At 38.1% G+C, this 16,980-nt stretch overlaps 2 protein-coding genes across 3 annotated transcripts; one reads left to right on the top strand and one right to left on the bottom strand.

Moving 5' to 3' along the window:
• Positions 1-854: 854 nt before the first annotated feature.
• On the bottom strand, positions 855-2,748 carry dtd2 (D-aminoacyl-tRNA deacylase 2). The gene is made up of 3 exons (XM_020916978.2): positions 2,543-2,748; positions 2,039-2,108; positions 855-1,880 (listed from the first exon to the last, which is right to left on the bottom strand). The coding sequence occupies exons 1-3, from the start codon at positions 2,648-2,650 to the stop codon at positions 1,570-1,572; spliced, it is 489 nt and encodes a 162-aa protein (XP_020772637.1). The 5' UTR covers positions 2,651-2,748; the 3' UTR covers positions 855-1,569.
• A 309-nt stretch (positions 2,749-3,057) lies between these two features.
• On the top strand, positions 3,058-7,580 carry nubpl (nucleotide binding protein-like). Of its 2 annotated transcripts, none has more exons than XM_020916974.2 (11): positions 3,058-3,206; positions 3,884-4,028; positions 4,120-4,154; positions 4,701-4,791; positions 4,869-4,908; positions 5,276-5,366; positions 5,968-6,061; positions 6,148-6,233; positions 6,345-6,465; positions 6,886-6,968; positions 7,370-7,580. In XM_020916974.2, exons 1-11 carry the CDS (start codon positions 3,078-3,080, stop codon positions 7,430-7,432), a joined length of 978 nt encoding a protein of 325 aa, XP_020772633.1. In that variant the 5' UTR covers positions 3,058-3,077; the 3' UTR covers positions 7,433-7,580. The 2 variants fall into 2 exon arrangements, with proteins under 2 accessions (XP_020772633.1, XP_055013397.1); XM_055157422.1 differs by having other exon boundaries at positions 4,542-4,791.
• Positions 7,581-16,980: the final 9,400 nt, after the last annotated feature.

The following is a 16,980-nucleotide window of genomic DNA, read 5'->3' as shown; positions in this document are numbered from 1 at the left end:
AAAGGTTAACAAGTACTAACCGGAAATGAGGCCATCAAAATAAAAGTAAAATGTGCCTTTAATTCAAACAAAATACATTAAAATACTTTATTTTCTGTTTCGTAATTTTTTCTTGAAGATTTAACCTAATGATAATGAAGAATAAAAGATAATAAAAATGAATTAAGCCGTTAAATTCAGTTGTCGTGCTTTAATTGCGCTAAAATATATGTAAACAGGAACCTGCCCTGTTGTCATCTGGGTTAATTTTACTAGAGTCGTGTTTGGTGCAGGTTGCAGAAGCTAACGTAACCCCAACACGCTGAGCTCCGTCTGCACAGTTCCTTTGACTGAACTGGGACTGATGCCATCTACAGACACGGAGGAGAGGAGAAAAATGCACCAAAATAGTTGTTGTTTACATTGTAATTTTAGTTATTAATTGTTGTTATCATTTAGACAAATTGACTGAAAGATGTTAACGTAACCTCATATATTGTAGTTTCTTTATTAGTAAGCATAGCTTTAAAAAAATTATAATAATAGACCTTAGACCCACTTTGTGCATGAAATGAGTCTACCATAAACAAAGTAGATATGATAATTAAAATAATATTATGGATTGTACATTATGACAGATTGTCTTTTCATAATGGCTCTTTAGTGCAGAAGACATTAGATGCAAGTGAACATTTAGTCCTCAATTTTAAAAGATTACAATCCAAAAAATGATAACAGCTTTATAAAGCTGTGGTGTAAAACTGGTTTTAATCCTAGTTTAGACCTGGTTAGGACCTGGTTTAGTTCTGATTCCATTCTGGTGTAGTTCTGTGTGTCATGCAAAACTATTTCCATAAAGACAGATAACCACAACATTTTACAAAAATCACCAAACATGTATTTTATTATTAGATATAAGCATGTCATTCATTTCTTTTAGACAATCTCAAGATTTAGTGCTATTTTTTGTACAGTACATTCATACAGAAACTGGTCAAGTAAAAGAAACTATGTTAGAATGTTGTTACCTCTTCAAAAACATACCCAGCGTTGTTTTGTTTCATTCACACACGTTTGAGTAACCCTTTATTATTAGTCTGTCTACATCTCTAAACCTCAAAATGCTCTGTTCTACCTTGTGATGTCATGAAGCAGTTTTCAAGTTAACAGCTCCTTTTACCTTCATTTCAGAAGAGATGGGAAATTCCAGGGTTGAAATAATCTAAATTATTCTAGTGAAGGTGTATGGGGTTTAAAAGCACAGTGGTGCACTTCCTGTATTACCACTTAATGAGGTCACATGTTGGCATGAACAGAGTTTTTGCTAATTGAGAATGCAGAATTTGTGTGTTAAGTGTGTGAATAACACAAAACACAACTACAGGTATGCTTGTGATGAGGAAACAACATTATACCAATCAGAAAATAGCAAAATATTGTCCCTTTTTTAACCAACATATTCTTGTGATTGTCTACGTGTCTGCTGGTACTGTGCTGCTTTCTTCTCCAGGACTCACTTGAAAAACGGATTAGTGATCTCAATGGGACTTTCCTGGTAAATTTTTTTTTTAAAAATAGACTCCTCTCCACTCAAAATTCCATGATGTGCGTGTAAGGCCCGTTCGTGTCCAGTTTAAGGACCTGTCTGTTTCCATAAGTCCCATGTTTTACTAGAACATTTTCTTTTGAGGCAAATTGTGTTTCGCACAGTGCCACAAACGCCTCATACAGTCGTAGTCCGTCCTCTTTGTTGATGTTGTTGTGATATTGCATGGCTTTTCCTTTGGCTCTTCCCCCTAAAGTCGCCTGGGGGACGATCAGTAAATTCCCAGGAAGATCCAAAATGGACACCATCTTCCCCGATGATGACTCACTAAGGCGTATGTTCAGGAGAGTCGACACTGAGAGAGAGGAGAAATAAATAAGTGTGATTTTATATATTTTATTAAACTCTGTTTAGACTGTCAATCCAGACTATTGGTAAAATTTTTTCAAATAACTTTGCTTTAAATTAGACACTGAGAGAGTGATTCAGAGTGATAGTATTATTTTTACTGACCCATCTTTGGCAGGATTTCATCAGTGGCTCCTTTGAAGAAACAAATGTAGATCACCATTCCTTTGTCAATCTGAGGGAGAGATGTCATAATAGTTTAATCTCAATCTCTTTAACATGAACATTTCAATTCAATTCAAAAAGTGTATTGTTAATTTTCATATGAATCATATGAAGAATTTACATAATATGGCAATACAGTGAGAAGTTTTTTAGTGGATTTGGTATGATCGTAACAATATGGACATGCTTAATGCATCTATTCTCAACCATCACTCTGAATTATAGGATTGCATATATCTAAACATTTTTTCCTTCTAATGTTTGGACTAAAACCTAATTCATAATAATCAAAACACTTAAACACAAAATAGCCACAGGCAACGTAATAAATCTATTAAATCTGGCTTGTGACCGCTATTCACTGATTACATGATAAAGAAGAGCCAGTGCCAAATGTGAATACATCCCTGATCCATCCATTCTTGGATCCTGAGCGGTTCTGACCTGCACGTACTCCGCCTCAGAGCCCTCTTCGGCGGGTTTGACCATCAGCGACGCCCGGAGACACTGCTGCAGCACCGTGCGAGCCACCGGAGCTTCTTTCTCCGACATGATTCCACTTTTACCTCCAGCTCTGTCCGATTTTAACCAGGATCTGACCGCTGTCTCAGGTGCATGTGAGAAAAAGAGAAAGAGTGCGTATTTACTTCCGCGTTACGTCCAAACAAACCCTACGTCACCAATTATTGCTATTATTTATTTATGCTATTTGAGTGAGGTTTGTTTTGATTTTTTGTAATATAGTTTTGTTTTGCGTGTAACAGAACTCCACGTACATTTGTTGTACTCATTTGCATTCTATTTGAACAATTTATAGTTTATATAATATATTTTTGTTTAGTTTATCTGAGGGCTATAAAAATAATAAGTAAAATAATAATAAGCATTATTATTAATATATAATATAATATTTATAGCTTGTTCGTGAACCTCAAATCTTACGCATGCGCATTGGACATCCCCGTGAGCCTGATTAAACATGGCGCATTTCACTTACAGCAGATTGTCACATTTTCTGAAATTATCGGTGAATAAAGTTTCGGTTGTACGAGCTGGACCTGAAATCCAACACGTCCCTGGGTGCTGTGTTCAATCGATACGATGGCAGGTGGGAAAACGGCTTAAATGTGGATAAAATCACGGTTTTACGGTAGATTCAGAGCAGAGTTAGCCATTAGCGTTAGCCACAGAGAAAACGGAAGTTGTCAGAATAAAAGCGCTTGCAAATAATGTAAACAATGTGAGATGAACATGATTATGTTGACCATATAGTTGTACTGTTTGGTTATATGTGGTCATCTTAATACTTACTGTTACTCATCTTAATACTTACTTACTCTGACAAAATATAAAGCTAAGTATGCAAAAAATCCATTAGCCTTAAGAGGCTAGTAGTGACTAAAGATAAAATAGGAATCGAGTCAGCCATTAGCTTAGATTAAAAAAAAAAAAAAACTATGTATTTGCCTTCATTGGGAATTAAAAGAGCTGTACATTAAGGAGTTCTTCACATAGTCTTGCTCAAAGACACAAATGCATGCCGCACTAGAGGGTGCAGAGATCAGCCCACAAACCTATGAGTCAGTGGACTGTACTCTATCAGCTATTCAGGATGATTTACAATATTATTATTATATTATTGCTTTATTTATTATAAGTTGTTTTGTTCTTGTGGGCTTTATCTTATCTTATCTTGTGAAATTTGTGTCTCATTTGTCTTCTACCTATAGCACCATGGCCTGTCCTTCCTAGACTTCCCTTACCCTCCTGTTTTTTGTATTAAAGCGTTCTGTGGACAGTAAGACTCTGCAGGAGCGGCAGAGGCAGCAGATGGCTCGAGGTCTCCCCAAACAGAAGCCCATCTCTGGGGTCAAACAGATCATCCTTGTGGCTTCAGGGAAGGGAGGAGTGGGCAAGTCCACCACAGCAGGTTAACACTGTTATTGTTACTAAAATGATATGTTTTATTTATTCATATGTACAATATTTTTTATAATGTTTGATTTTTTTTGTTTCTATAGTTAATCTGGCACTGGGACTTTCTGCAAATGATTCGGTGAGTGTAACAGATGGATAGATATCTTTATCAAAGAATAACAGACAGGCAATATAAAAATACAAAGAGACGACTATGCCAGTGTTTCCACAGCTGAGAAGTGTAGCAGATGGCACTGTAACCAATATTAGTACAATAAAATCCCCATGTTTCAGTCGGCACATACATTTATACATAATATTTGTTAAAATGGCAGCACTGTATTAACTTTTTGGACACAAAAGTTCACTAGTCCATGAGTATTAGTAATAGTAAATAACTGAATAACTTAATAAGTAAATAAATAGATTGATTTTGAGCAAATTTTATTAATATTCTAAGTTTTGTTGTGGTAATTAATGTCACAAAAGTTAAAAGTAATATTTTTATGATTTGATTCACAATTAGGGCAATTACACCCACACAACTTCCAGAAAAAGTAAGTACTGGATTAAAAGTTTTAGATTTTGTTCATCAGGACATTGGATTGTCATAACACATCTTGACATTTTTCTGTTGTATATTTTCATTAATGAGCAACAAAACCACTTCCTCTTCATCTTTCAGTCTAAATCCGTTGGCTTGTTGGATGCTGATGTTTACGGCCCCTCAATTCCCAAACTGATGAATCTGAAGGGGAGCCCAGACCTCACAGACAGTAAGTGCTTCATAGTTAATTCATCTGAACAGATTATACATCAGAAGATTAAAACACAAGTGAATCCTGTTTTCCAGACAATCTGATGATCCCTCTCATGAACTATGGCATTCCCTGGTGAGTTTAGACACTTAAAAACAATTTTTCACATTTTTAAAGAGATCGTAAAACAAGTTCCATTTTATATTTAATCAACTCTTTTGTAACATTTTGAAAGATTTAATTATTATGAATGTTATACTCTTAAAAAATGTTATATCTTCAAAGCTACATTGAGGGTATTTGATATAATGCCCACCTCTACTCGGATATTGAAAATTGCACGGGTCATATAAAAACGTCTTTGTAATACTAAGTTGTAATAAAAGTACCTATAGAGATTTTTTATGAATTCATGCTCAAATACACTCTGCTCATGCTTTCAGATATAAAATACAGATATTGAATGTATTATTGGTTTATATAAGACTCTCTCCTGTTGTAGTATGTCCATGGGTTTCCTGGTGGATGAAATGGCTCCAATCGTGTGGAGAGGTCTCATGGTGATGTCAGCCATTGAGAAGCTGCTCAGACAGGTACAAATTTTGAAACTCATCTGTAATTAGATCAGCCAACCCAGCCATTTTGCATTCTCACATATCACCACTAGATGCTATCTACTACTCTCTGATAGACAGAAGACCAGAGAGGGGGGAGGGGCCAGGTGAGGGGAGGGGAAAAGGTTTCACAATCTGCCATCTACAGGTAAAATCAAAGCTTTAAATCTGGGAATAATGCATGAGAATTAAGGGTTTGTGAGAGATAGGGACACGTTTTAAATACATAATTCCTCCTTATAGGATTTGATAATGGGTACCACAGCTCTAAGCTCTAAGAGCAGAATTTCACTTTTATAACCATTATTTTATGTTTTTTGGGCACACAAGAAACCTTTTCTGTATAACATTTCTCCTCATTCAGCCTTTAGATTAAAAAAAAAAAATGTTGTAACTGCCTCATAAGACCCAAGCTTGCAAGTGTGGTTTGTGTGTCAAAAACTGTTTTGTACCCACAACACATTTAACTATTCTATACTGTACTGTCAATTGGTTTTAAAGTCTCTGTGTTGTCTGGTCTTGTAAAAACTATTGAAAGTGAAGTTCTAATTATAAATAAATCTTGTGTTCCATTGTTCAGGTGGACTGGGGGGAGCTGGATTTCCTGGTGGTGGACATGCCTCCAGGAACAGGGGACGTGCAGCTGTCCATCTCTCAGAATGTGCCTGTGGCTGGTTAGTTTTTCCGTGGGAATAAAATACAGTAAAAGTGATCATTTTTGTTGGATTTGATCATGTTGCATATATTTTTTACTTTTCAGGAGCAGTGATTGTGTCCACTCCTCAGGACATCGCACTGTTGGATGCTCGACGAGGAGCAGAAATGTTTAACAAAGTCCATGTTCCGGTGAGACTTCATGTACTGATGTCTGACCTGGGAAACATGATTTAGTTCTTTTGTGCTTGCCACTTATAGTAAGTCTTTAAGGCTTTAACACCTCCTTGGCTCCCCCTGCAGGTGATTGGTTTGGTGCAGAACATGAGTGTGTTCCAGTGTCCAAACTGTCTCCATCAAACTCACATCTTCGGTTCAGACGGAGCCAAGAACCTCGCTCTGTCTATGGGCGTGCATTTCCTTGGTAATTATACAGCCTCTAACATTTGTATTGGTCTTTATTATCCAGACAAGCCTCTCAGAGTGCACAGTCATTATTCATTCAGTCCACACTTGCACGCTCATGATTGGAACTAGGATCAATGGTTAGACCACTCATACCCAAAGACTGGATGATCAATTCCCGCTTGTCTGTTGTTGTGTTCTTTGGCAATCCATCTTGCATAGCATGAAAGTGATGTGGGAGTGAGTGATTGACAGTTGTCTGAGGGGCCGATGGTCTGCCCCAGGGCAGCTGTGGCTACAGGAGTATCTTAACACAACCTAGTGTGAAGTGAATCAACAATGACCCACTTGTGGAGCCTATCATTATTACTATATTCTATCTTGTATTTAAAATCAAATCGGACAAATACCCAAGTTAATCTTTTATTTTTACATTCAGGTGATGTCCCTCTCCATCTGAGCATCAGAGAGACTTCAGATAGTGGAAAACCTGTGGTGGTGTCTGCTCCGGACAGTCCTGAGGTTTGGATTCATTCTCATATTAACAAATAAAATCAATAAATCTGTACTTTCTCACCATTGATCAGATATTGTTAGGGTTGCACAAGTTCACATTTTAAACACGTCCTGAGTAATTGACAAAACACTGAAATCTGAACTGACAAACTAATACAAGACTTACATTTCAGAATATGTTTATACAGATCTAAACTACAGGGTTAGATGATTTATGCAGAATAAGAAGGAGAGTTTGTTGTCTGTGGAGGAAATAATCGTACTTAAAAAATGCAGCCTTTGTGATTTCCTCATTGCATCCATTCAAATTGTGATTTCAAGTCTAGATTGCTGTTAATCTTGCAGCCCTAGATTCTGTTGACAAAATCTCACATGTTTTAAAATAATGACACCATTTTGTGTTTCAGGCCGAGGCGTATAAGAGGCTGGCAGCTGCTGTCGTGCAGAGGCTAAAACAGCTTCATTCATGACCCTGATTTACTTAGCTCATTAATTATTTTTATTTTTAACTAAATATGAAAAAATAAGCATGAAGATGAAACACAGCCGCTATGATGCACAAAAGACCACTTTGTCTGTTTACAGTATGTGTAAAAAAATAAATTATTAATACAAAAACTCTGCTGAAAATTATTTGAGTGAAAAGACTTAAAATATAGTCATGAGAGAATTAACTTTTTTTTTTTTATTTCACTGGGCAACAAGTCTATGTCCTAAACCAGTACAGGACTATTCTAGGTTTAAAGCAGGTTTAAAAGTGGACTACATTATTTCTACTGTTGTTCTAAATAAGAAATGATTCGAAGGAGGACAAAAAGTGGATAAAATGATATAGTTCGACAAACTCACACACTGAAAACCTGTACATGTACCACAGTACTAAAGTATTCATACACTTTGTTAACTATATATTTTGTATACTCACGGTTATTTATGTTAATTCATGTTTTTTCACTCAAATTTTGATACCCCGTTTGTGACGTGGTGCAGTTCCAAACTCGCCAGCAGAGGGTGCAATGGTACAAAAAATATAGGCTATGTCCCTAGTATTTTTTTCTAATACCGAGCCAGTAGGATAGAAAATGAAGTATAGCCAGTTGTACTTGGAGAAAAATATTATTTCTTAGGTCGAATCACAACAAAATACAGGTAGAGGTGACAAAGTATGTGCCACGCTAATGTAATATATTTTGATGTGAATACAGAGCCTAAAATGTTCTCTATGACATTAAACAGCTCTACCTTACATTGATTCAATTAGAGGTGATTTTACTACTCAAAAATACCTAGAAAAACAGGCATGCAGACAGATCTGACCTGTAACTTGCCCTGGTTTAGTCTCCATGAAGGTAAAAAGGTTTAATACTATACTGTGAAACATTCCAGACAAAGCAATGACACCTTCGTGAAGAAAAGCATTTGAAGGACCCTCCACCAGAAAAGTTACCCAATGCACATATAAAGGTAAGTAACTTTTTTGATTAGAATGTTCCACAGTTTGGCATTTAAAGCAGAAATACTGTATTACGTGTCTTTGTCAGTCCTTGTGATGGTTAAGTACGTATTTTAGATTTTTTGAAGCATTAGCTTAGTTCTGTGTCAACTAATCTATCTGGCGTCTATTTAAATTCAGGAGTCCAAGTGCTTAAAATGTACCTTAAAACCATGTATGCAGGGGGCTTTAATAGAGAGAGAAAGAAAAACGTAATAACAATGATTTGACTAAGAATTATTATTTTTTGAATGCAGTTAAATAAAGGCATTGTGTCCTTAAGTGAGTCAGTGTAATCCTCGTTTGAATGATCTGTGGTAGGAGCTGCAGGTTTCGTCAGTTTTTGAAATGGAAATGCTTAAACTTCCATTTGTCATTTTTAATTTGAAGGACCTGGATTAGGCTGGACTAACACCGCTCAGGGCAGGAGAACTTCGAACTTCAGATGAGCTTCAGAGGAGTTGAAACATCTCAACTCCAAAAGTCTCCAGATGATAACCTTTGACCCTTCTTTACCAGAGTTCTCTTAAAGGATACGGGGTGCTGTCTAAGAGAACCTCTTTTTGGACTTGTCCCATTGTGAAAAGTATTGTGTCAGTCCAGTTCTGGGCTGGTTCATGAAGGCATTTAGATTAATGTTTAGATCGTTCATGACATTCTTCTGGAACTTCTGATGTCATATTTTGCTCCTCGCCAGAAGTTCCATCTGTCTCTGGAGCTCTTTGGTCAGATATCTGCAGGACCTCAAACTGGACCAGTTCTGGAACAGAGTCTGGACTTCGACTTTCCAGTAAAATGCCTTCTTCCCGGTCCTCCTCAGAAACCATCTCTGGAGCTCTAGTCTCAGGAACCTCAGTGGATTCTTGAGTTGAATTAAGATCTTCTGCTGTCGCGTTAATTTCTAGATGTTCCTCTTTGTTACAGTCTTCTGATTTTTGTATCTCCATTGGACTTTTGAGCTCCTCATGTTCTGGGTCTCCTGGCTTTGGCGTCTCCCTTGGACTCTGAGAAACTTCCAGGTTTTGAATGCTCTCTGGAAGTCCAAGGTTTTCTGGGTTCTGGTCCTCCTCCTTTTTTTAGATGCGAGGAAAAGACATCATTCAGAAATAACTGTTTCCGAAATATTTGTCTCATTCTTCCATTACAGTCTGAGCTGAAGTGTCTTTGTCAGGTCCATGAGAGCTATGACTCTCCTCTGATGTCTGCTCTGAAACATTGTTTTCAGCTATGGTCTGTGGACTGTGTCTCTCCTTTTGGTTGTCCCGGTCTGGAGTTTGCTGTGTCTCTGAACCTTCTGCCTTCACTGGATCTTCTTTCAAGGGACTGTCCCTCTGAATGCTCATCTGGAGTGGATTCCTCTGGTTTCTCCTTGAGAAAGTCAATTTCTGGGACTATAAATCTCGTTATGAGGAGCAGTGCAGTGGATGCATTCCTTTTGGCCTCCTTCTTTGAGCATCCAGAGCCAGAGGAGGTGTACTGGTCCAGAGTCACCTCCGTAGTGAACACCCAGCTGCTGTTCACCAGGTGGTACTCAGGGGCCTTCTGTCTGCTGATCATCTGCAGCTCAGACAGATGTGTGCTGGGGTCCTTCTCCAGACGAAAATCTGGAGGGTTGTAAGCAGGCGGAGCTCTGCTCTGTTGGACCGAAGCTCTTTGGTTTGGAGTCTCCAGAGAGTTCTTTGGTTCAGGAGCAGGTTCTGCCATGATCTAAGGAGCAGATGGGATCAGCTCCTCCTCTGGGACTGTGCATCTCATCAAAAAGAGCAGAGCTGCAGTCACTCTCCTCCTGGCCTCTTTCTTGAAGCCCACTTTGCCCACAGCAGTATAATGGTCCAGGGACACCTCCATGGAGAAGGCCCTCTGAGCATCAGTCACCGTGGCCTCCAGCAGGTGATACTGGACAAGCAGGAATTTGCGGGTCATGAGCAGCTCGGACAGGTGAGTGCATGGTCTTTGCCCAAACCAAAGTCCGGACGGCTGTGGGGCGGGAGGCTGCTGTCGGCATATCCACGGTTCCCCTCGTGCATCTCCAGCTGCTTTAGCACCGTGACACAGGCCCTGATCACTTTCTTCTCTCTTTCCTTTTGGGTCCTCGTGCTTCTTCGCTGAAGGTCCCGACTGAAGCTCGAATAGTGAAGATGGGGCAGGGGTCGGTGCCCTGGTGGACTCTGAGAAGTCCACAGACAGATCCAGGTTTTGTGGCAGACTGGGCAGACTGTACAGCCGTTTGATGATGGGTATGTAACTCTGAGCGGTCATGTTAAAGCTGCATGCGTGCAGTGGAATAGAGAGAGTAAAGTGTCTGCTGAAATGTTGTCTTGTTCTGAACTGCGTCTTCGACAAAGGTTTGCTTCAAACTGAAGAAGTCTGAGCTGTGTTCACTCCCACAAGAATCACTATGGAATCCTGTGATGTCTGTAATGTCACAGGTGATGTATCATGGACACAGGACATGTTCAAACTGTTGTTATGTCCTTAAACCAGACACTTCATCCACCCTAGCATGAATGTAGCGTGTGTGTTGGTGGTGGGAAGGGCTGATGCTGCGGACTGGCAGCCTCACTTCTGTCCCAGGGCAGCTATGGTTATATCTTACTCCACCGAGTGTGGAGTAAAGGAATATTGCACAGTAAAGCACATTTGGTGTCTAAACAGAACTGTATAAATCCAATATGTTTTTCTTATGAGCTCAGCATTATTTGGTTGCAGTCTTAACATTTTGACTCTTCAGGTCCTTGATGTATTTTGTCTTTTGCTTCTTGAATATTTTTTTTTATGAAACTTGAATAAAAATCCAGAAATACAAAAAAATGATGAGCGGGAAACAGATTTGTGAAATTGGTGAAACTCCCGAGTGGTCGTTTTGCATGAGTTTTACCTGAGGACAGAGACACAGACGGAGCAGCATGAATTATTTATGACAGAAATAAAAAAGAAGTCGCTTGGATTTTTCTTCACCTCATTTTTCACTTCCTCAATTTTAGAGCCAACCTTAAACTTAAATCTTTCAACTTATTCTTAAAGGGTTGAGTGTAGAGACAAAAGTACAAATCTTTTTTGCCATCTCTGTTTGTGAAATGTGCGTTTTGGAACAAATTTATTAAAGGCGCATTGTGTAACTTTTCTGGTGGCGGGTCCAACAACATTCTTTTCTCCATGGAAACGTTATTGCTTTGTCTGGAATGTTTTATTGTATAGTATTAAAGCTTTCTATTTTCATGCCTGTTTATAGGTATTTTCTGGCAATAAAACCACCTGTAATTTAATGTATTTAAGGTAGAGCTAAACCAAAAAGTTACATAGTCCACCTTTAACTAAATCTAAGCTGAAAGAATTCATATTTTCAGTGTAAAATTCAACCTTGCTACCATGTTATTTTATTTATGTTTTTTATCCCAAGTCTTAAATAAAGTACTGGAGTATTTCTTTTTCTTTTCATACACACTCATATATAGAGCCTATATATGGTATGTAATGATAAATTCTCAGTAATATTTCATGAAGTGATTTTTGCCCCACCTGTGTCTCCATGGAAACAGTCAGGTTTAATTGGCGCCTGAAGCTTTCTCCTTCATCTTTTACTGAAACATGCTTTTTTTTTTTTTTTTACAGCATCACAACAGTGGCAGAGTGGTTAGCCTGTCTCCTGTGTCAGTGTGGAGGTTGTGGGTGAGAGACAGGAGGAACATATCTTGTATCTTGTTTCTTTACCGTCAAACTTCAGCATGGATCTGCATTTTAAAGTCAGTTGATAAAAACCGTCATGATTAATACAGAGATATTAATATTCATGAATTTGAGTCTGACCTAGTTTCACTTTCTTGCCTGAACTTAATAAACTCAAATGTCATCAAAACAGACAGACTGATAATATGAGGGTTGGTAAGGTGATAAGGTTAAGGTTTATTTTATTCATCTCTTGTGAGGGAAATTGATTCTCTGCATTTGACCCATCTTTCAGTGCTACTGGGCTAAATGATCTGCAGACAGTGTTGGGGAGTACCGGATTATGTGTACCGGCGTTACGTAATCAGAGTACAATTTATGAGTAACTGTATTCAGTTACAGTTACCATTTCAGTGAGTGGTAATTGGATTACAGTTACTTTGTTGAAATAAGTTGATTACACGGCAGTATTTTCCTGTTTTCACATTTTGGGCTAAACCAGGACTAATACCAGGACTAAAACCAGGACTAAACCAGGACTAAACCAGGACTAAACAAGGTCTAAACCAGGACTAAACCAGGACTAAACCAGGACTAAAACCAGGACTAAACCAGGACTAAACCAGGTCTAAACCAGGACTAAACCAGGACTAAACCAGGTCTAAAACCAGGACTTAACCAGGACTAATACCAGGATTAAAACCAGGACTAAAACCAGGACTAAAACCAGGACTGAACCAGAACTAAAACCAGGACTAAAACAAGGACTAAACCATGTCTAAACCAGGTCTAAAACCAGGACTAAAACAAGACTAAACCAGAACTAAAGCCAGGACAAAAACCAGGACTAAACCATGTCTAAACCAGGTCTAAAACCAGGACTAAAACAGGACTAAACCAGGGCTAAAACCAGGACTCAACCAGAACTAAAACCAGGACTAAAACCAGGTCTAAACCAGGACTAAACCAGGTCTAAACCAGGTCTAAACCAGGTCTAAACCAGGTCTAAACCAGGACTAAACCAGGACTAAACCAGGTCTAAACCAGGTCTAAACCAGGACTAAACCAGGTCTAAACCAGGTCTAAACCAGGACTAAACCAGGTCCAAACCAGGACTAAACCAGGTCTAAACCAGGTCTAAACCAGGTCTAAACAGTAGGGTGGCAGTAATTTAAGGCAGCAGTGATCTCATATAGAAAGCATTTCTCTATCAATAATATTTTTAATCTGGTTAAGGAAAGACTGGCCTTTTTGTGTAGTTTAGCAGATAAAACATCTTTGTCTTTGCTTCTCTACAACAGACACTTGCCTGTTCATGGAGACTTGGGCTCAACAGCCAATTTGAAGAAAACAAACAAGAATTTTCAGGATGTGGTTGCTACATTCATGTCATTTAAAAAAAAAAACATGACAATATCAAGTAATCCAAAGTATTCAGATTATGTTACTCACTTTAAGTAATTTTTAAGTTCACATTTGAGCATTTATTAATGATTAGTAAGTTATGAGAGAATGATTTACTAATAATGCAATGCAATGATCATTCAGGCAGCTGTTATCTGTTAGTTAAGTCTTTCTGAGAGCTTTTCTAAAGTGAAGACAGATTATGTTTATTAAGCATTTGTTAAGGTTGGTCAAATTCCAGAGAAATAATAATGCATTACTAGTAAATCATTCTCTCATGGCTTACTAATCATTAATAAATGCTCAAATTTGAACTTAAGTATACATTTACAAATGCACACACAAATGGTTAGTTCATGAGTAATTAAGTAAGAAATACTTATGAGTAACTATTTCCAGCACAGGCAAATTAAGTGCAAGTTAAGTGCTAATTCAGGTACTAATTAAGTAGTTACTAAGCATGAATCATTATTAATTAAGTCTTTGTTCATGTTTTATTAAGGCTAAATAAGGTGTAGTTATTATAAAGTGTTACCAAAATTTCTTCTTACCATCCAGTTTCTTTAAGTTGGGGAGTTTCTTTGTCACCTCCTCCATCCAGTTTCCTTCGGCTTCTCTTCCAGGGGGTTACCAACAAAAACCAGGTCCACAAGACATGGCAGCTCAGCTAAAAAATACAAAGAAAACAAATTATTACTCATAAATAAATAAATGACTCATGTCATTAGGATAATTACAACAATAAAATGAGAACATGTAACTCCACACAGAATGACCCGGGCAGAGTTGAACCCATGACTTTCTTGTGACTGCCATCTAAGCAACGTTTTTGTTTTTTGTTTTTTTAGCATTATTCACTGAAGCTCCATTATTACTTTTCTAGGGTTTGTCACCTCTTTATCTCTATGCATATTATTGCTTTACCTGGAAAGTTCCTCATTAAACTCCTCCATCTCTATAGAGGAAGGAGAAGAAGATGATGCCACCAGACCAAGCTACAAGTCAGGTCTGTGGAGAGGCAACCCTGGTCACAGTAAAAATGCTTTTTATGTTTTTTATGGTATTTTCTTAACATAAAAAAATACATCTCTGTGAACCCAAAATATAGCCAAAATTATTGAGTACTGTTAACTCAAAATGTCTTCAGATGTTCCACTCATTAATCCAGAAACCAGAAAAATTACACAGTGCGGGTTTTATGTAGTTTATAGTATTTATAGAGTTGACGTGCCTGGTTCTCATCACAGTTTCAGAACAACCGTCTTTGAAGCAGTTTTTAGAAAAGCTGTTCTCTGATTGGCCGACGCCGGTCTCAAACAGGAAGTTCATTTGTAGGTTAGCGCTGTCATCGTCTGATTAAGTTTATCTGCAGAGGAAACTGAGGCTCTGCTCTAAACAAAAACATCAGAGAGTCCGAGTTTAGTCCAGGCCTGGGGGGTCTTATATAGTCCTGAGTTAGTTCTGATTTTGTCCTGGTTCAGAGCTGGTTTAGCACTGGTTTAGTCCTGGTTTAGTCCTGGTTTAGTCCTACTTTTCTTCGTTTTTGTTTTGTCAAATGAATCATCTTAAATGTTTTTTGTTTCCTTTTTGGATTTCCAGTTGTCATAAATACCGTCATGACGAAATAAATCAACAAGTAAAGAACCAAAATCTGGAGTCTAAATCAGGATCAAACTTAAAACAGGACAGAAGAGAAATAACTGGACTAAACTAGCTCTACATTTGGACTAAAGTAGGATTTTAACATAGGACTAAATACAGGAAAACCAAGAATGAAAACAAACTGGACTAGTAGTAGTAGTAGTAGTAGTAGTAGTAGTAGTAGTAGTAGTAGTAGTAGTAGTAGTTATTTTCTTCGGTCAATTAACATAATCATGCATCATGTAACAATGATTTAACAAAACAAAAAAACACATAACAAAACAAATTATGCAGTTAGTGCATATAAATAAAGTTATTCTGTAGACCAAAGGGGTTTAGGCTGAAGTTTAACACTTGTTTTGCCAAACCCTATTAATGTATAGAATAGGATACAAGATGGCAGAACTATTTACAGAAAAAAAAAAAAAAAAAATCCTCTTTTATGAGAGCAGGAAAGAAAATGTCCTAAATGTTATAGTGTACACTTACACAATACAGAACACAATCCAAATATATGTTAATGTTCATACACACACACACACACACACACACACACACACACACACACACACACACTGACCCTGTACATGTTAATTTTTATACCTATTGGTTTATATTATCCTCTTAAATATATAAATATAATTAGGGGTTACAGTTAATCTGTAGGTTTGATGGGGTAAAATATGATTTACTGTATTTCTCTATATTTCTCTATAATTTTAGTTTTATATATTTGTTTAAATTGTTTTAGAGCCTTTTAAAATTAAAAGAGACTAAAACAGAATTAAACAAGAACTGACCCAGACCAAGAACAAAACCACGTACTAGTAGTAACCAGTCTAATCCAGAACTAAATCAGGACTAAACTGGGTGAAAAATAAAATACTAATGACGCAGGACTCAACAGGATTATACCAGGACTAAACCAGGATGGCACCAATACAAACCAAGACTAAATCAGGACTAAACCAGTTCTAAACCAAGACTAAACTTGTACTAAACAAGAACTACCTTAAAACTACAGGACGACCCCAGACAAACCCAGCTCTGACCTAAGACTAAACCAGTACTAACCCAGGACTAAACAGGCCTAAACCAGGTCTTGATAGACGGTGTTATAATTGGAGCGAGTATTGGCGCGGTGTGGACACTGTATTTCCAGTTTGGTTGTGGATCAATGGAGATTCCCCTGAGAGAGATTTTAATGAGAGGAAACCTGCAGCCTCTGAAAGTGGACTCAGGCTAAATTTAACCTGCACCACGGGGAATAAGAGACAGCTGAAGACAGGAGACTGGGAGAAAGGACATTTGAGGTGTAGATTTAACCAATAATCTGGGCATATTCTAGAGTTAAAATAATGTTAAATTGCATTCAGATGTGTATTCTGTGTATTTAGATAGAATTGTTTCAGATGATATCACAAAATATTTAGTTGGGATGGAGGAGCAGAGGAGGGAGAGGAGACAGTCAGATGGAGCAGAGGAGCAGAGGAGAGGGTCAGATGGAGCAGAGGAGCAGAGGAGAGGGTTAGATGGAGCGGAGGAGTGGAGGAGAGGGTCAGTTGGAGCAGAGGATGAAGAGGAGAGGCTAGAGGAGTAGAGAATGCAGAGAAGAGAACCAGATGGAGCAGATGATGAAGAAGAGAGGGTCAGATGGAGCAGAGGAGCAGAGGAGAAGGTCAGATGGAGCAGAGGAGCAGAGGAGAAGGGCCAGATGGGCCAGAGAAGCAGAGGAGAGGGTCAGATGGAACAGAAGATGCAGAGGAGAGGGTCAGATGGAGCATAGGATGAAGAGGAGAAGGTCAGAGGATGAAA

The sequence above is a fragment of the Boleophthalmus pectinirostris genome, unplaced genomic scaffold, assembly GCF_026225935.1.
Source record: "Boleophthalmus pectinirostris isolate CB_2022bp ecotype Guang Dong unplaced genomic scaffold, ASM2622593v1 HiC_scaffold_10, whole genome shotgun sequence".
NCBI lineage: Eukaryota > Metazoa > Chordata > Actinopteri > Gobiiformes > Gobiidae > Boleophthalmus > Boleophthalmus pectinirostris.
Note: the sequence above shows the minus strand (reverse complement) of the source record. Positions and strands in the feature narration are given on the sequence as shown.